A 20,280-nucleotide genomic window follows, 5' to 3' on the forward strand; every position below is an offset into this window, starting at 1 on the left:
GACAAAAGGACTGTTTGTCCTTTTATTCCGTTCCATTGGAGCAGGCTCCAGGCAGGCACATGATTTCTGGACTGTGCTTATGTCAGAGGCTAGACAAGCTGATCCTCAAGTTCTCCTACCTTTAAGCTTCCCCTAAGAAGCTGTGTAAATTGGCAGTGTGTAGCTTGGTGGGACCCAATCCCAGCAAAGTAAGTAACCAAAGAAGTGCTGCTGTGTCCGTGCTGTGTGCATAGCCAGCCAGGCCAGGCTCTGGATTAGCTCCATGCCACACCTGGCCTGAGCAGCTGCTCGGGAGTAAAAGCAGCACCCAAGTGCATGAGGTGTGGACGTGGCTGAGCGAACTTTCTCTGTTGTAGTTGAGCTTCTACCAGGTAGAATGCAGGAAAAAGTGGGTTCATTTGTTAGCCCTGGATCCCTTTCCTACTCTGTCTGCCTGCCACAGTGAAACAACTGGAATGATCTGCTCCAACCTACTAGAAATGTCAAGGTTAATTATTTTGTTCAGAGCATCACAAATATAGTATGCCTTGGTTAGGACCAAATTCTACTTTTGTTTGCAGCCCAAACTGTCCTAATATCAGTGTTCATTCTGAGCGTTTCACATTCTGAAACTGAGCAGAAACAAGAAAGTAATTCTGGTGGTGTACAATTAATGAATATGCTGATGTTATGGTATGGCAGTGTACAATTAACAAACATACCGATGTTAAGGTATAACAGAGAGCTTGGCTGTGATGTTATTACACCAAAGCCGGAAACAGAAACGATAGGTACGCTCACCCGTAACCTGGGCTCGCAAGGGAAACTCTGGTGGAGCAGATCTCCAGAGAGATCCTTCCCCACTGGCAGCCAGCTCTTCAATGGCTCTAGGAGAGGTGCAGCCAGGCTCCAACCCCTTCCTGCAGCACAGGAGAACTGCCTTCACCTGTGCTCCCGTGGCTGACTCACTGCTCGCCTCAGGTGGTCAATCAGAGGTTCAGGCCGTGATTCAGCAGCCCCATACAGGTGGTCTTAGCCTCTAGCATAGCCAATGCTTAGAGTCTGGCCCATGGCAGAAAAATGTCTGTGAAAGTGTAAGAACCTTGACAAGACAAGATGCTGCTGAAATGTCCTGAGTATATTTTTGACGCTTGTACAAATAATTGTTCAAGTATTTATATAATGCAACTTCTGAATGAAGGATGTGGTCAGTTTTTCTCAGTAAAGCTTGCTGAGTGCTGACAGTCACTTAGCCTATCAAAAGAGCAGACCCTTGGAGCACTATCTTCCCCAGTCTGTCATCCTTCCTGTGGAGCCAGTCAGCTTTATTTTGGTGTAGACAGTGAAATGACAAGAGCTGTACGCTACCTCTAACAGTCAAGAGAGGATGGAAGCTCATGGAAGACTTTCTCCTTGGCTCAATTACCAACACCAGCAGGATCACTAGAGAACAGTTTCTTTCAGCTGATGTCCCACTGCTAATTAGGAGTAGATCTGTGTCACTGCTTGAAGAGAAACATCAGGGACAGCACACTGAGAAGTGCTAGGATCACCACTCTGCAAATATAGCCTTCATGATAAAATGGGAAACCAAAGACCATAGAGCTCAGGGACTGCACTACAATTTGGTAGCATCAGCTTCCAGGTTTAAGTGCATTTTGAATTACTACTTTTCACTTGAGACTTTGTGTTGTTTCTGTTGGAATGGTGTCCTCTTTTACCTCTTTGTTTGGTCTGCTTGGTTCTATTAGCTTGTTCCAAAGGGCCAGAGGATAAAGCAGGGCACTTGGGGGCACAGGATTCCTCAAAGGGTGCGTATGAATGCATTAGCTGACTGTTAACTGGGCACGTGCTAACAGCTGTGCTTTTTTTCTTTCATATTACCAAGAGCCAAGGGCTCCAAATTGAGGAAACATGGAGGAAGCCCTTCTCATCCACTTACAGTAGTGAGAGGCAGTCTTCACCCTGCAGATATTTTGTCTGTAGAATAAGGAAGCATCCAGGCGGTGTAGTTTGCTGCCATACTTGAATGCAGTGCACTGTTTGGCTACTTGTTACCCAGAGTGTGTGCACAGAATTGGAGTTATTGCTACTGTCAGCATCTCTGCCAGCAAAAGCATTTTTTGTGAGCCAGGCCAGCTCCTGCTTCTTGGAAGACTTGCCAAATGAAGACTCTGCTTCTGGTGGCATGCAGCAGACTTGCAGTAAGGCCTCTTGTGGGAGGTGTCCCTGGGATGAGCCCGACCTTATCTTGTGAGCCAGCTGTAAGGGGATGATCCGGGAGCTCATCTATGCAGCTACAAAAACTCCTGCACTGCCTTAAGACCTTTCTGTTGTATTTACTGTAAAGGCAGAAAGCAAGGAAGGATTGATCTACTTCGGTAAGTCAACGAAACTACCTTCTGCTCGTTATTCCTTCCCTCCTTTCATTCAGCTGACAGACTGCATGGAAAAAAAGTGCCTTGTTGCAGGCATGTGCAGTAGTCTTAAAGTTCTAGCAGTCTGTGTTCAGAGGTGGCAGGAAGCTGCAATACCTCTTTTGTATCACTGGCCCTCAGAAGGGACACAGCTCCAGGTTATGTGACTGCTGGAACAATGTCTAGTATAGAAAATTCTGGGGATTTCTTCCCTCAGAGCTCAGCACCCTGTGTTTGCTAAGGACTATTTTATCATGTCTGTTCAAAACTGGGAAGACTATTTTAAACTTGTGGTAATAGTACATTTATTTCTGAATCTTCTCTCGCAGTTTGCATGAACAAGGCTTTGCTTACAGATGTTAAGTTTCATATTCTAGTTTACTTCCTGTCATCAGTTTTCTTGGCTACCCTAGTGATGCTTCTGCAGTAATGCTGAAAATATCAGCAACTCTTAAATGCTTCTGAAGATGAGTGGAAATTGATTTGATGGCTGCAGCTAAATCCAGCATCAATCAGCTCATAACCCCCCCAGGGCTGGAAAGACAGGCTGGTAATGAGAGACCAAGAGTTTTCACAATGCCTTTTTTAACTCTGTTCTTTTCAGATCTCTATAGTCTTACAGATCGTGGTGTCTACTTGCCTGACCTCCACCTCACTGGGGGAGTGTTTGCAGATGAAGATGAACAGTGGGATTCTCTTCTTGTCCCTCCTTGGCTTCCTCCCAGTCGTGATACCTACGTGTCCTCCACCATGCAAGTGTGCCACCAGCATTATTGACTGTATGTCAAAAGGCCTAACGGTAACAAAACTGCCAGTGGCTTTCCGGCCGTCAGCTGAAATTATCAACCTCAGTTACAACAGGCTCACCTCTATTCCCAGCGGGCTCTTTGATAATCTGAAGAGCCTCCAAACAGTGCACTTGCAGGGCAACCCTTGGGAATGCAATTGTGACATCCTCTACTTGCGCTCCTGGCTGCAGTGGCAGCAGAACCGGACCTTTTACAGGGATGTGAGATGTGCCTCCCCAGCTCACCTTCAGGGCCGGGTCATCGCTTATCTGGCAGAAGATGAGATCATCTCCACATGCCAGTACTGGTACTGCACCCTGGCTCTCTTCTCTCAACTCGTTCTCATCATCTTCCTTTTACTCCAGGCTATCTTGGTCATATTCATCATTATCTACCTGCAGAGATTTCGGAGAACGGCTGCTGAAGCCCGGAGCACCACTCGGGATCTATATCAGCATGCAGATACCTGGTCCCTACAGGAGCAATAAGAGTTGTAAGAGTGAGGGTCCCCCGCGAGCCGGGTGTTGCTGTGCCGAAGTCGTGTGGTGTACGAGACCCAGAGGGGACTATTTAGTGCAGCGTCTGACCCTGACTGCAGCCTGCAGCAGGACCTGGAGCTGATCAGACTTGTTCTGTGTCCAGGGAGCAGATCTTATGCTTCTTAATGCTTTGAACACTTCAGCACAGTCTTCATTGCTTCACTTTTGCTGAATTGCTGAAAGCAGTTCTGTTTTTTTCAGCCTAAGGAAACCATAAACTGCAACAAGCAGAATGACCGCGGCAGCGCTGGAGCTGCAGTGCTCCATCCCTCCGTGCTGGGCTACTTCAGCCGTACTGTCCCTGCGCTCGTGGCTTTGTGTGAGGCCGGGGCAGAGGTGAGCAGTGAGCGGGATGATGGAGGAACGCATCCCGCGGTGCAGGACCGCCTCGCTAGCCCTGGCTGAGCGACAGCGGGTTTCCGCTGCCTCAGTCCTCCGTCAGCAGAGCAGAACAGAACGAGCGTTTCTTCCTGCCTGCGTATTTTGTAACCTTCTCCTAGGGCAACGTTTTTAGCCTCCTGTTGGTTTTAGTACTGACTTCAACGCGCCCCGCGTTCCTACGGAGCTCCCGGCGCCGAGCAGAGCGGGCTTGGAGCCTCCGCTGCGCTGCCCGTGCACCTGCCCGCCGCTGCTTACCGGCCTCCGATTCGTTTTTGTAGCGAAGCAAAATGGGAATAAAATAAAGGTGAATTATGCTGTAAGTGGCGTTTCTCGGCATCTCGTTTCCTCAGCTCCCTCCCGCTCGCGCCTCGCTCCAAGGCAGCTGCAGCTGGGCGGAGGCTCCGTGCCGGGCGCCGCTCCGGCTGCTGGCGCTGCCCGACGGGGCGCGAGGCGTCGGCGCGCGCCGAGCCCTAACGGCCGCTAACGGCTGCGCCGAGCGGGGCCGCCCGCAGCCTCTTCACGCCTTCGGGCCGCTGTAGGAGAACGGCCAGGCGGAGGAAAGGAGCCGGGCCGCCCGTTGCGATGCGCCCGAGGAGAGCTCCGGCTCCGCCGCGGCTGTCCCTGCCTGCCCCGCGGGACGGGCGCCGTGGAGCCCCGAGCGGGGAGCGGCCGGAGGAGGGAGAGGAGGAGAGGAGGAGAGGAGGAGAGGAGAGGAGGAGAGCTCGGTGTGAGGTGAGCGCCCCCGGAGGAGCTCGGCCGTGGCGGCTGTTGCCGGGCGCTGCGGTGACCGCGGAGAGGAGGTGCCCGGCACGGCTCCGCAAGGCCCTGTGACACCGTCAGATCTCTGGGTTTTAAGTACGCTCGCGTTATTTTTACAGTTATTACTTCTGAGGAATTAACTTTCCATAGGAACAAAAAGCCTGCGTTTGTGGCTGGTTCCTCCCAGGTGTCCTTTTCCATAATCAAGGCTCAGCCGTACAAAGAAATACCACAACCTTCCCTGGGTCAGCCGTACTGCTGCTGTAGCTGTCTTATCCTCCTTGTCGAAGTCCCGTGCAAAGTCTGTGACAAACCATCCGGTTTCCCAGTACCATCGCAGACTGTGCTCGCATGCCAGAATGAATCCCGGGTTTGCCTGCAGATTTTTAGCTGAATTCCCCCGGGTCAGAGGATGTCATTACCGGCACCTGGGCAGGCACTGGCAGCGCTGCTGGGCTGGGCTGGGAGCAGCTCCTGCCTGTCAGCGCTGCTGTGGGGCACTGGGGAGCCCTCAGGACTCGGTGTGCCCACAGAGGCAGAACAACTGCTGCATTCAGTTTTGCTTCCCAGTGTCCTGACTGTATATCATTAAATTCTGGCACAAGAAAGGTAAAAAGCCTTTTTGGCATCTTTTACACCTGCAAAGAATGCGACCGACCATAGCAATGTGATAATGAATTACACTGAGTGCAGAGTGATTTGTAGGCCGTGGCAGCACTTACAATCCATAAATCTGGAGGCTGCATGCCTTGGCTTCTCCTGGCTAGGAAAGCTGCACGTCACAGATGCTTTCCTGCCCTGCTGGCCTGAGGAGGATCTGCTGTGCTGCTGCTGAAGGGAGCTCTGGCTTGCTTTCCAAATGGAGGGGCTGTCCAAGGCTGCACAGTGATCTCTAAGAGAAACAGTGGTGAAATAGGGCAAAGATGGGTGGAGGCTATTTAAGCTTCTTTGCAAATCCCTTCATGGTATCAAGGCCAATCCAACACCTGAGCACGCTAACGGCTGCCAGGCCTGCTGGATGGGCTGCAGCACTGCCAGAGGATCAGGTGCTTCCAAGCAGCTTCTTTCTTTGAGAGACACTGACAGGAAGAAACAAAACAAGAACAAAACCCAGAAAACTAAACCAAAATGTATTTGCAGTCTGCATGATGCAGAGCTCCAAACCTGAGGTGTCTGAGGCAGGTTAGCACCAGCTGAGGGAAGGACCCAGCGGCTGGTAGGTGACACTGGGGAAGGCATGGTGGTTCTTCCCTGTTTCCAACATGCTGGGATTTAGGTGTCTGCATGGTGATTCATGCATATGTTGTAGAGCAACAAGTCATAAAAGCAGCAAGCTGATTTTTGAACCCCAATTCCCACAGAGAACCACTTCTTCAGTCCCTGCTCCTTGTGGTGATAATGGTTATGTTTTGCCTCGGGGTTGCTGCAGGTGTTTGCTCACAGTTTGATTGGGTTCACACGACATCTGCGACCTTATCCCTGTTGATTTAAACAGACTTTGATGTTTCACCCTCATCCGCAGGATAAAATACACACACAAAGAACAATTTGTTACCTTCCACTGCGTGGCTTGGTCACTGAAATAAATAGACCTGTTCTGTGCAGCAGTTGGAAACGAAGCAGTGCTTGGAGATCCTGTGGAATGGCGTGTTCCAGTCTGACATTGTCACAGGTGTGTGCGCTCTGTGTGCCCAACTGGAACACTCAGTAGTACCTTGATGGCAGCCTGGTCTGGGATTTGTTGCACTGCTTACGAATTACGAAAGACATTTTTCATGGTCAGTAATTTGGGGCTACCTGGTCTTCAAACTCCTGATTTCCCTTCAGTGTTTAAGTATGCAGGGCATCCCAGGGAGTGCCAAGAAAAGCAGTGCTGATTCAGCATCATGGAGCATCTTGCCTGTCCTGGGGTACGTGGGAGGAGAGCTATTTCAGAAGCGTTTGGAAATTATTTTTACTTTTATTGTATATTTGCATATGAAAACTGAGGTTCCCTCAGGCTCGCAGGTCTTTTTATTGCAAGTCTGTAGAGTAGAGCACAATGTCTAATTTAATAAGTTTCTATGAAAAATTAGTTATCTTGAATAAATGCTTTGAAAGCAGCAGATTGCAGTGTTAAGGTTTGTTTTGAAGGCAGATGTATATACGTATTGTATATCTGGATAAAGAGAAATATTCCTTGGAAGAACAGGACAAAGCTCTGCTGTAAGAGATTTGAGTGGTTTTAGTCCAAACAAATAAACAACAAAACAACCATGAAATCACTCTCTTTAAATCCAAGTCTTTTTTTTTTTTTTCCAACTTCTTTGCACGTCTCCTGGTTTACTCCTGTTCTGAAATGTTTGTGATGACAGGGAACAGAATATACTGGGATGAACTTCTTTTTCTTTCCACACAAAGGGATAAGCCTGAGAGTTACGAAACCCAGATGCCGAGAATGCCCTCTGCGGATAACACACGGCTCAGACCTCACGGCACTGATCTGCCGTCCCCGTCTGTCACAGCTGATGATTACTCCTAAGCTACCCCGTCACAGCTGCTTGATGCCGAACTCTGTCGCTTGTTTTGCAGGGAAAGAGAGCTCTCTCTACCTAAGCGATCGTTCTGGAGCCGTTTCCCATACTGACATGCAATTAACGTTTGCTCAGAAGAGGGCAGCAAATAGCTTTTAATCTCCTGTTTGCTCTTACTGGTGAAACCGATGTGGGGCCGGGGCTTGGGACCTCTCCCAGGCTCTGACGGTGCAGTGTCCAAGCAGCAAACACTGATTTTCAGCCTGTGGCGTTTAGTTTAAGTAGTCTCTTTCTTGTTGGCAGGGAAAAGTAGGCACTGTGTTGTGATGGCTGTGATGGAAATAGTCTCAGTTTGGAGGACTGAAACGGGAAATGGGGGAAAAAACCTGTTCATTGTCACTGAGCAGTGAGAGCAGGGAATTTGAGTTTTCCTCTGGCATGCCTGTTGGAGGTGGGAAGGTGTGCAGAGGATGAATGGAAGGCAGGAGCTGTGAGCGTACCCCTGGTCTTTGTAGGGCAGAAGTGCAGAACAATGCAAAGTTACTGGGGCTGAAGTTCCATTTAGTGCTGATGTTCCTGTTACAAACCATAGCCCGTGGTTTGGCTGTCTCTCTTGGGATAAGCTCTGCTGGAGCTTGGGGAGCTTTGTCCGCAGAGGCTTTTAACTCCATCACTCTCAAGCTCTCCAAGAGGTGGTGCAGGTGCCCACGCTTGCTCTGTGTCTCCATTACCTGATCTTTCAACACGGTGTCAGCAAACTAATTTTTTTCCTGGGATGAGACTTTAATTCCCTCCCATTGATCATGGCCAAAGTAGAGAGCTCAAATGGAGATTTTATTCCAGAAACAATGGCTCCCTTATATGCAGTGGTATGATCTCTGTGAATGAATCTGCTGGTGAAAAGAAGTCTTTTCCCCAGGCTGTTTTGTACCTTTCTCTGGTGAATCTTCATATTTGATCAGCGGCATGGATTCCTGCAGAGAGAGAGATAAAGCATGGAGTCTTTATATTCCAGGGAGCATGAGACAACGTGGCAGTCACTGAGACTTAGGCATCATATTTAGTTTCCATAAATCACCAAATGCTGCAGCAAGACCATCTGCACTAAAATCTCTGAAGTAGAGGGCAGTTTCCCTGTGCGGCTGTATGTGGTTTTCTGCCTTTTAAGTCCTCCCTTCAAGTTCACCCCAAAGCCTCCACCCTGTGCCAAGCTGCCATCCTTCTTGCCTCACCCTCAGCTCTGCTGTGAGCTGCTGCCTCTTTGGTCCATCCATACCTGCTCCCCTCACCCATCCAAGTGCTGCCAACATTTCTCTCATTTGCTACTTTCCTGTGTTTCGTTCTTTGCTGGCCAAACTGCACTGAACACATCAAATCAATTAATTTGATGATCCAGTGCAGAAGGCATTGAATGCAAGACACTGGTGAGCTTGTTCACTTCCTCTCTTCTCATCTGTTCTGCCACTGTCTGCCAAGAACGCCATTTTAATGGCTGGCTTGCTTCCTTTACTTTTTGCCTTAGACTTTCAAATGTAGTAGAAGCAATATTGTAATTTCTGTGTTCCCTACCCCTAAGTGAAGGGAAACTCCCTCCGAGTGCTGCATCTGAACTTCATGTGCAAACCCCCTGTGATGTCCAGCAGTGCTTCAGGTAGACTTTTTGTATTTATCTGTTATCTGTAACTTGAAAATAACATGAGTGTGGATCTGGCAGAAGGCTCTGCATTAAGTGCAGCACAGTTTGAAATTTGTAGTGACATTCACACTCTGGGATAACTGCAGCAATCCACAGGTCTTGGAAGGAGTCCCAGCACCCCTGGAGGTGCTGAGCTGCTGGTGTTGACACACTGAGAGTCCAGTTCCTGCTGCATTCCTCTCGTTTCAAAGGAAATATCAGTCAGGGAGGGAACGTCTCCCCTGTTGGGAAGCAGCTGGAGTACATATCAAACAGGAGCTTTGGATGGGGTAAGAGGGCAGGTCAGCAGGCAGCGTCTTGCACAGAAGGGAGGGGAGCAGGCCTGGTGCTGGTGGCTGGCACAGCCACAGGGGTGGCCTGGTGTGAGCACAGCCAGGGACCTGGAGCTCCCTCCCATCTGTGTGCGGCCCTAGGGCTGCTGGTGAAGGCTGCCCTGGCCGCAGAGCGGTGGCTGGCAGGAGAAGTGGGTGGGATGTGGTGCCGAACCTCAGGCATGAGCCATTTACCTGCTCCCTGCAGCCTGCTGCTCTGGCACCTGCAGGGCTTACGGTGACTTGGTGCTAATGAGGCTGCCTCGCAAATGCGAAGGACAAGAAGCATGGAAAGCTGAATTGTTGGGTGGGATTGCTCTCCTTGTTCTAAGAGCTAGCAGGAGCCTCGTCTGAACTGTGCTGTGTTCTTAATGACTAGAAGAGATTACTCTTACTAGAGTGCAGGGCACCATCCTGTATCCTTCTCTGTAGCACTACTTCTGAATCCTCAGGCCAAGACTGGGCTACCAGCGTTCGCTGCATGCAGTGGGACAGGCTGTACTCTGCCTGGCAGGGTGGGACTGAGGCTGCAGGGAGTCTGCCAGGGCTGCTGGAAGCATCATGGCTCAGCAGCAATGATGACAGGTGACCAGCACCAACCCATCCTCAGGCCCTGAGACTTCCCTAAGGGAGGAGGTCTAGAGAGCTTGTGAGTATGAAGAGGTTTCTGGCAGCAAGCGTGAGCATTCACTGCTGTCCATTTGCTGTGTGAGCTGCCTGCAGAAGGTCCCCTCATTCAGATGGGGAGCAAGAACCTCACTGGAGAGTCCAGCTTCAGAACTACCCATGCACACAGATGCTATTGGTAAACTACTAGAAGAGAGCAGGAAAAAAGGATGGTTTTCTGGCAATGAGGAGCTTTATCTGGGCTGATTAGTGAGTATTTATAAATGCTGAAGCAGCTTTTGCCTACTGAGTTGGCCTTGCTGTATCCTCAGCAGTTTCTACAGATGGAGAATGAGTGGCAAGAATAACAGAAGGGAGGATCTGGTTACATGCTTGCAGAGGAATGCCAGAATTTCTTTGCCTCTGGATGCTGGTTCACCTTTCTGGCTAATTCAGCCCTGGTTGAATCTAGCACAGAAGGAAAGGGAGGCTCTTCTGTTGGGGTTCATGTCAGTTAATGTCACTTTATGTCAAATTGTGCATAAAATAAAACATAAATATACTGGAGTTGCTGTATCTAAGCTTGCAATGGAGAGAAAAGCACTTGAACTTGTGGGCTGCCACGAGGTGTGCTACAGCTTCACGGCAAAGCAGTTTTTGTGGGGACTTTGTGAGCAAAATGAGAAAGCTGAATTCGGTTTTACTGAGTAGAGTTATCAAGAAAATCAATCTCATAAGTACGCTAAACTTTAACATCTGTAAGCGCTTTGAGATTGGTGAGTGAAAAACGCTGGGCAGAGGGAGAGGGTGTATCTGTGGTTCAAAGCAGGAACAAGGGTGTACCTCCTGTCTACAGCCTGGCTGTGCGGTAACTTCAGAAAAACTATTTCTTTGCTTTTAAAATACATCTGACTGTTCTAAGTGGCGTAGTGTTCTCAAAATGTTTTCCTTGGCTTGTCCAGCGTCTCCTGGCCTCTATTCCTTCTCTCTTCCTTCCCTTATTCTTTGCAAATAATTCAATTTGAACCTTACTTTACTTTGTTTAGGTTTAATATTTCCCTCAAATATTTAAGACTGATACTTATCTTGAGCAGCGAGCCAAGGAATCACAGAAATTCTGTTGATGTCTCACCCTTCTTTTGCTGCACAAAGGCTTCCCTAAGCAGATCTGTAAGCTCCCCAGCTGCTGCTTATTGCATCCTGACTCAGCATAAAGGACTTAGTCTGAGTTATCTTTTGGATGCTGGGACACTTCAAAATAGCACCAGCACTGTTCATCCGTTCATCCAGCTTGTGATGAACACAGTTTTGGGACTGTGGGGAACAAGCTTATTAAAATAAAAATAAAGATCCTTCTCATCAGCTGATCTCGGAGGACTTTGCCCAGTGGGACACCAGTCATTACAGCTGTTGCAAAGAAAAAGAAACTGAAGCAGCAGGAGTGAGGATGTGCCTGCCCTCACTGAGTGCCTCAGCAGCACAGCTGGGCTTGAACACCACAGCATCTCACCCTCACTTCCTGGGAAGTGGGAGGGAAGGATGTGCAGCCCTGGGTGGTTGCCCTGGGTGCTCTTCCTTAATTTCTTCTCAATATCTTGCACGCTGCAGAAGATCAACCACATCCCCCTGTTCTTTGGATAGGTTTTCTCTTCTCCAGACCTCAGCACCTGAGGTTAAGTCAGCTACCTCTAGGTTTCAGCACAACTTGAACTAAAAGAGCTGGTGCTACTGGCTACACCTGAGTCCTGGGGAGCACTGCCTGACCAAGCTCAGGGCTTGGATGAGTAGCAGCTGCCACCTCACAGAGGTTTCACAAAGTGCTGCCATGAGCCTTCTCAAAATATTCATACCCTGGATGTTTCAGGAACGATGGGGACAGAGGCAGTCTTTCAACATGCAGCGCAGCTGGGAGCTGCTGCACTGGGGTGAGATCTCTGTAACTTGGGTCTTGTTGAACGTGAAATGTATGCTGCGGTCTGGCAAGGTGCAGAACTAACAGTGGGAGCAGAGATGGGGCAGTGTCCTTTTTCAGTGTGCAAGGAAAGCCAAATTCTTTTCCCTGCACGTGTGTTTGGTCATGCATTTGTTTAATTTCTCTCTGCTGTGCTTCAACAATGCACCCAGCTCTACTACTAAACTACAAAACCTGCGAAGGGTGTCTTCAAGCCTCTGTGTTTGTGGCTCCTCTCAGCCATTTTTCCTAGAGGCTCGGATGCAAAGGCACTTGTGGTGCTCAGAGAAGGGGGGCAGAGTACACGCCTACCCCATAAAATAATGCTTCTCCACCTACGCCTGGCATAGCTGTGTTTTTCTAGCTCTTTTGTGGTTCTCTTGTCCTCCCCTTGCACCCCGCTATGGCCATATTGATTGGCTAAATCTTGCATTCCCCCACAGGACCCAGGCATGAACCCAGCCAAGCTTTTTGTACATGTCTGCAGATGGACTTTTGCCCCTATGGTTTGCATAGCCCCCTCTCCATCCATGGATAGGCACTCCAGTGCATGGAGGGAACGTTTTCCAGCCCTGAGCTGCCAGATTTAATTAATCTTCTGCTAAGGTCAGGCCAGTCTTTCTGGGAAACTAGATCCACTGGGCTGTGCATTCCACAAGCCTCTCTTTCCCCGGCATCTTGCATATCTGTACGGGAAAAGTCCATATACTTGTGTTTTGGGATTGGAGAGGGCAGACGCTTGGGGAAAAGAGAAGAGATCAAGTTCCCCAAGTCTCCCTCCTGTCAGCAGCTGCCAGGAGCTCACCATAGGCAAAAACCAACCACGTGCTGCTGGAGATGCCTTGGCTTATCCTGGGTGGGCACAGAGGCCTTGTCTGGGGATGCATGCACGCATGCAGTTTTCCCCACCTCCTCTGAGGAGGCAAGTCTTCCTTCCTTGCAGCAGAGCTGTCTTTGCTGCCATAGCTTCCCAGGACTGCTTGGCGTGGCTGACATAACACCGCTCTCCAGCTTATCCCTTGTCCCCTCTCTTCTAGCAGGCTTCCACTGCTTTCTGAGGGGGAAAAAGAAACAACGCAAGGTTTTCCTCTCGTCTCCATTTCTTTTATCTATTTAACCTCTGGATAGTAATGTTCTTAACATCATTGCCCTTCCAGGCCACAGAGCCCAATTCCCTCCTGTACCTTGAGATTTGTGAGGTCCTTGAGATAAAATATTCTGAATGGCGTGTGGGAGCAGGGGTCAGGAATTCACACTGAAATTTGCTGGGCTCCCGTTGCTGTGCTCTTAAGGCAGGCCCAGCCCAAGCTGTGGAGATGTGTTCAGCAGTTCCTTGGTAGACTTTTATCTTAAAACAAAATAGCTCTTTTCCACTGTGCCCGGCGCATTTGTGTGTTTTCAGGCTCACCTGCATTCCTGTGCTTTGTCTCACAGTGGGTTAGCACTGGGGCCAGAAGAAACAAGCACAAGATTGTTCTGTCTTCTGACACATGGGTGCCTGACTCCTGTTGGTATCATGCTGCATAAGGCCACTGATCCTTCCTCAGGGGGGCAAACTGCCCCCTTCCAAAAGACCCGAATCAAGCAGAATGCTGGCCAGACTCATTTCTGTTAGCCGAATCTATCTTTCCTTTTAAGAAAAAAAGTCTAATAGACTGTCTTCCAAAAATAATAATTAAAAAGCAAAAGCTTGCATGAAAGCGTATAGTGCTCTGGAGAAAGAAAGATAGGGACCTTTTTCACTTGTGATGGGGGCTGGATACAGAGCTATTTGCTTAATGTGGGGGGGGGAAAAACAGAATTTACCTGTAGTGTCTGTTCTTGTTTGATTAGAGGCTGTAAATCTCCCTTCCTCTCAGCTAGTACTCTTTTTTTTTTTTTTTTTTTGACAACCTTAGTTGTCCAGCCATTTTTTCCCCTTAGTGCTGCTTCACACTACTTCTGACTTTGATTAATAGGTCTCTGAATAACATGTTAATCTAACTAGGGGTCCTTGCCCCCCCACCCCTCGTCCTCCATGCCTTGCTCCAGAAATATCAGAGAAAACACACAGAGTTTTTGTCTCCCTGCAGAGCACTTGTAGCTTTTGATTAATGGGTGGAAGGGCCGAGCTCCAGGTTCGTGGCATCTCTCCCAACTGCAGAAAAATAAGCAAAAAGTCACCAAACATGACACAGAGGAGGAAAGCTCCAAGAGCTGCAACAAGAAGAAAGAGAGGAGGGAGAACAGCTTATAATTCAAGATGTACTCCAGTGCAAGCTTTGGTATTTGTGAGTCTGAGTTCAGACCCTCACCACCACGTTAACCTTTCTTTAAAATGAGCTCAGAACGTGTTGCTGGACTCAGCAATTCCCAAACTGGGGGTCTCTTAACTTCTAATATCTTTACTGTGAACCACTCTGCACATTGCCCTGGGCTGACACTTCAAGCACATGTGTTAAGAATGGCTAAAATGACTTAAAAAAACCCAGTCCTTACACTTCAAACAGGACATGTGTTTTCCTTCTTTGCCTTCGAAATCTTGCCCATTCTCTGAATCAAACTTCTTTTGGAGCTTCTGAAATGATCAGAAACATGTGTTTCGTTCCTGTTTTCTGGCCAGTACTGAGCTCAGAAAGGCTGTTCTTGTGTTACTTTCATGTGGAGGCCAGACCTGCTGGAAACTTGCTTTTTTTCCTTCAAGGTGGATGATTTGGTGTAACTATGCATATAAGAAGCTCATGTGAGGGCTTGTCTACACAGTGTGATTAGGCTTGAATGTTTTGGGAAGTTGAAATGACCCAGTTATGTTAGTGTGAAATAAGAACATCCAGCTGAAGGGTCTCATCACAAAAGCTGTTCCTGTGAAGGAAAGTGAAGACTGATGCAAGTACCACATTTTAGCTCCCTTCCACTGCGTGTCTTCTACTTGAGCGGACCACCTCACCACGTTCCTTCTTTTTGTCCTGAGCAAAGCTTACATTGCTTAGCTGCTGGTATAGAGCTCTAGGATCCAAACTAGGCTGTAAGGCCTATGGGGTTTCTTATATGTATACTTTAAGTCTAAGCAGGGAAAAGCTCACCCTATTGAGAAAAGAGGGGGGAAAATATTCCATTTAGTTCTTCCCTGAATATTTTGATCCTGGATTTTTGTTAGAATATGCAAAGGGCTTTGAAATAACCCCTTGTGCTAAGGAGAAGTCCTGCATCCTCAGCCGCTGGCCAAAACTTTCCGTTAAGAAAAATTGACCCTGGTCCCACAAGAGAGTTAGCTGCCTTCACCTGGGAGGAATCCGTGAAGCTGTCTGGCCTTTCCTGGCACCAGTGTGGAATCGCAAGTTGCTGTATGGCTTTTCTTCTTTGCTTGGAGTCTCCCTGGAGGCCTTGTCAGCCCTGTCATCCAACTCACTCAACAGCTGACATGCCTGGAGGATGCGTCTGTCCCTGCTGACAACACCTTTGTTTCCCATGTGATGGATGGCCCTGTGGCCCAAGCTTCACCATTGTCCACTCGCCTGTGGCCTTGCTTCAGTGATCCTTATCTCTGCCCTGGGTATCCACTCCCTGCAGAGAAGGTGAGCGCTTGCCAGTGTTGTGCCTTCTCCCTGGGTGCCTCCCCAGGATCGGGTTGGGTGGAAGGGCAATGAGCATCCCCTCAAGACTGAGTGAAGCCAAGCTGTGCTGTTTACCTGAGCCTGTGTGGCATTCAGCTCTTATCGTGGAGGGGAAGGCAGATAGGAAGGGTTCTTTTCATTAGTCAAACAGTCAAGTTGTATAGGCAGTGTGGAAGCACTTGCGTAATTATCATTCTCTGACTCTCACATCCCTATCTTGTAAATCACCAATCCATCACAGCCCTCTTCTTCGTATTGTTCCATAATTAACTGGACAAACTACAGGAGTATTGTCACAGCTCTGCATTCATAGAGAAGGGACAAAGACTTGAAGGAAGATTTCAGTCCCTTTCAGCTTTTTCCCTCCTCTCTTGAAATCTTTTTTTCTCTATCTTTTGATCCATCTCATGACTCCAAAGACGTCTCACCTGCATCTCTGAATGAGCACTTATTTGCAAACCTACAGTCAACAAGAAGGAGTAGCCACACAACAGGCACAAGGATTTTAACTCCTCTTGTTCTGCTACAGATGCGTGCACATGATCAACACGTTTCCCTGTGCTAGGAGCAGCTCATTTCAGAGACAGAGACTTCCACGGGTATGATAATGCAAGGACCGGGGGGGTTACTGATGCTTTGGTGTTATTGACCCAGGAAGGCAGATAATATGTTTCAAGGTTTCATGTGGCTCTCAAGGTTAGGAAAAGGTTGGATGTGGGCTTTGGAGCGAGGAGGGAGCTGACAGTGATTTGGGGTAGTGCAGCTTGGTTTTTTCTGTGAACCAGGTGAATGAGACTGCTGGGCATTGTGGTGAGTTGGTTGAGCTGTGCAGGAGATGAAAGCAAAAGGGTTAACCAAAACCTTCCCCAAATCAGGTCAACCTACTTAGGGCTCTCAGCCTATGGCAGAGGGTATCCTGTTCCATTGCCCAGTGAGAGAATAGAGGGACATGGGTCAGGAGAACTGTGTAGAAAGTCTGCTCATGCCGCCCTTTCTGTTTTTCCATTTTTCCCCTCAGGTCTGCATATGGGATTTCAGCTCCTCAGTGTTTCTCTCACTTTGGCTTACAGCACTTGGCATGCTGTGGCCCTGTATTTGAGCTGGAAGTTTTAGGCACTATAGCACTACAAATAATAATGGTTTATAAATCATTTTTTCTCTTCCTCGGCAAATTTTTAGAAAAGGTCACAGTTCTCATGGCTGCTGCTTTGACAGAATTTAGTCCTTTGTGTTGTTGATGTCATGCAGCCAACTTTGCTGACCCTGTGGGCATCCCTTGGAGCAGGTTTTGGCTCAGAGACTAAAAATCTACTTTTCTTCCTTATTTGAGGTGTCAGGTAAGTCTGTTAGATGCAATTTATGTCTTTACATTCTGCTAGGCCAAGCCTTATAATAAAAAACAACAGTGTTGCTTATTTAACCTCCATCTCTAAAAACCTCATTTCCAGCTCTTGTGAGCTGTAAATTAGACCTGTCCACCCCATGGAAACTCTGGAGGAGTGACCTGAAGCTGACCTCCAAGCCGTGGGGCACTTCTTAGTGCTACCTGCATCTCAGTGACCAGGTCACCTGTATTAATATCTGAGGACACTGGATTTCCTCTTGTGAAGCCAGTGAAACACAGGGTATCTACGCTCTGCTTGGAAAAAGCCTTTGCCACTTCAGTACATTTGAATGGAAAGAGGAAGACCTGTTCATGTTTATTTTACAGCCCCTTTTATTGACTTGATCTATAGCCCGAGGTTGTGAGTTAATTGAGGTATAGTCCAGGAGAGGGCACCTGGAAAGGGGAGGGTTGCTTGTGCCACCAAACATACAAGAAAGTGCTTTTATAAAGCACAATTTATTCTGAGCTGTGGCCCTTGCTCTGTGACAGCAAGCCATGCTTTTGCGACCAAACCTGGTTGTCTGGGCTTGGGGAACATTCCTAGTTCACTGTGGGTGGCAAGGACTGGGAGCAGAGGTTAACCAAAAGAAGATGATTTTCTTGGTGTGCCTTCATTAAAGCACCTTCTGCCTGCCTCTTACGGGTGAAACCTAGTCAGCTGTACAAGTGGGACTGTCATCGCCTTCTTTAATGGAGACTTGATAGAGTTGTTCCCATAGCCTGAAAACAGTTGCCTTTCAGTGCACAGCACCTGGGCCTGCAGAGCAGATGCCAAGGCCAGCTCTTGCCTTTTGCTGCATCTCACGCTTTAGGTGCAGATGATGTATATTCACATGCAAAGTGTGTGGTGAAGCAGGGCTTCTAGCCATGTCAGCTGGCTCCAAGACAGATCTGGAAAAGGGCTTTTTCTGCCCAGTGCCACCCTAACATGGCCTATTTCCACAGAGAGAATAACTGCTGTGGGTGGCCAACGTGTGCTAAGCCAGAAAATAACCGTAGAGGGACAACACCGTTCATTTTTTTCAGGAAACAGCATTGTAGCTGTGGGGTTTCACAGAACTACTTGTGGAGGTGCTCTGAATCAGCTCTAGCTGCTCCTGAGCACCTGGGTGTGAGGACAGGCTGGAGCTGAAGGGTTCCACATTCTGTTTGTCATCTAAACTGGTAGGGCCTGAAATCTGTGTTCTGTCCCCACTGAAGCTGTGCTTAAAAAGAATTACAGAACATCCTGAGTTTGAAGAGACCCACAGTTGTCATCAAGTCCAACTCCTGGCTTCACACAAGACTAAACAAAAAAATCAAACTATATTTCTGAGTGCACTGTCCAAATGCTTCTTGTACTCTGGCTTCTTGTATTCTTGTAGTCATGGCAGGCTTGGTGCCATGACTGCTGCCCTGGGGAGTTTGTTCTGTGCCTGACCACACCTCTTGTTATATTATTATTATATTAGCTTTTTTTCCCTAAAAGATGAGTGTTTCTATTCTGTAAAAAGCCCTGACAGACTAAGAAAATTCCAACTGCTTCTCTTGCTAGAGTGGCTCTGCCACAAATGTATATGCGCCTCTGTTTCCTGTCAGCTATTTGCAGCGTGCCTGTGTAACAAACAGCACTGTGCAGCCACTATTTCCTTCCTAAGGAGACCCTTTCTAGATCTAGATCTGGTTATGCCAGGGAGGGCAAAGGGAGGACATATAGATACTGCCAGATGAACAAGAAGGCTTTCTTCCCTTTCCAGGCTTGTGTGGACAGGTGCCATTGCTGCCCAGTCACTCCTTGGATGCCTTGTTCTGTAAATTCCAAGTGAATGAGATGGAGCAACTATATGCTGAAGCTACAGAAATCAAAAGAAGGTTAGCTTGTTGAGTGACGAATATTCCTGTGTCCTTGCATCCCAGTGCTACAAAAAAGGGATCAGCTAGCCCATCTCTCCTTCCACGTACTGCTATCTAAAAGCTTGGCAAGATAGGCAGAGTTTCTGGGGAGAGAGTCAGTATCCTTCTTCTGATGGACTGATACAGGCAGAAAAAGCAGGAAAGCTTTGAATGCATGAGCCCTTCTTAAAATCTGAATACAATCTCAGTAAGCTTTTCCGTCTGTAGGATGTGTGATCTCATTTCTGGGCCTTGGAGAAATAATTTGGGAATTGCTTTCTTTGTTCTGCACATATGAAATCCCCTTTGCTTCAAGAAGCCTTTCCTTCCCTGAAGGAGAATGCATCTCATGAGTGCCACGTGTTCTTTGGGCTGTGGTTGTATTTGCACTGCAGAGCTTAGATGATGTTGTGTCTTGTTTGTTTCTCTGCCTGTTTGTTTTAAACTCGTTTAGGTTGCTTTACCAATGAGTGCCCTTAGAAAGCAGTCTTGCTGGAAATGAGGATGGATTTTGTAACTTAGAATTTGTCTGAATGGTGGAAAGAAATGTCGAGATCAACCAGGTCAGCATGTGCAGAGCGTATCGATCTTGGCATATTGCTGCACTGGCCCTCTCCCTACCCCAGAGGAGAGGTCCTGAGCTCAAAGGTTAACACACCGTTAGCAAAGACCCTCTTCCTCTCTCCTCAACCCCTCCGTCAGTCCCTCAGGAGAAGGTGCCCTTCCAGGAGCAGCTGCTGTCCCCATGCACCTCCTGGCAGCTTCTCCCAGCTTGCAATGAAAAGCAGAGCTTACAGGCAGCTGCAGGAGGCTGCTGGTGGGCAAAGCAGCCGATGGGTCCCCGTGGAGCTGAACCTCCTAAATTCTCATTCAGTCGGCTCGCTGGAGCTCTGCGGCAGGGATCTGTGTTTCTAATTCATCACCAGCTGACATGAACAGGAAATAAAAAGAGCAATTTACCCTTCATTTCTCTTGTGCAATGAGCCTTTTTCTTTAAGCCATCAGCCCCTTTATCTTTGCCATCAGAACGGCCATAGTACAGCTTGTTTTCATCTATTTCTGGACGTAGCTTGAACTTTCAGGGCACTTGTTTAGCCCCAGTCACATAATCCCCTCTTTCACCCTGTACAAATAGATTGCTGCGGGGCCGCACTGCTCTTCCTTGTCCCATTGTAGTGCTGCCATAGAGAGGCTGGAGCACTTCAGTACGTGCTGAGGAACAAGTCTGTTCCTTGAAAGCAAACCCACAGGTGTCAGCGATTTGTGGAGTAACTTTGGCTCAGCCCTTCCCCTGCTGACTGGAGAGGGGCTGGGAGTAGCGGGGATGCTGAAGTTCAGGATGGCACTCCCAGTCATTTCTCAGGCATGATTTTGCAGCACGTGTTGTTGCTTTGCCACACGGGATACCTGGTCAAAGTTGGGAATGGGAGAAAGTTTCCTTTGCCGAGGGATGTGCTGGACACAGCAGCCTGGCAGAGACCTGGGGTC

At 48.3% G+C, this 20,280-nt stretch overlaps 1 protein-coding gene across 1 annotated transcript; it reads left to right on the forward strand.

Moving 5' to 3' along the window:
- The first annotated feature begins 90 nt into the window (after positions 1-90).
- Positions 91-4,424, forward strand: GP1BB (glycoprotein Ib platelet subunit beta). Its single transcript, XM_010719975.4, has 2 exons — positions 91-2,360; positions 3,001-4,424. Exon 2 carries the CDS (start codon positions 3,070-3,072, stop codon positions 3,670-3,672), a length of 603 nt encoding a protein of 200 aa, XP_010718277.1. The 5' UTR covers positions 91-2,360; positions 3,001-3,069; the 3' UTR covers positions 3,673-4,424.
- The last annotated feature ends 15,856 nt before the right edge of the window (positions 4,425-20,280 follow it).

This window comes from Meleagris gallopavo, chromosome 17 (assembly GCF_905368555.1).
Source record: "Meleagris gallopavo chromosome 17, MGAL_WU_HG_1.1, whole genome shotgun sequence".
Taxonomy (NCBI): domain Eukaryota; kingdom Metazoa; phylum Chordata; class Aves; order Galliformes; family Phasianidae; genus Meleagris; species Meleagris gallopavo.

Coding starts and splice junctions, on each gene's coding strand:
- GP1BB (XM_010719975.4), top strand. CDS start 3,070: ATGAAGATGAACAGTGGGATTCTCTTCTTGTCCCTCCTTGGCTTCCTC.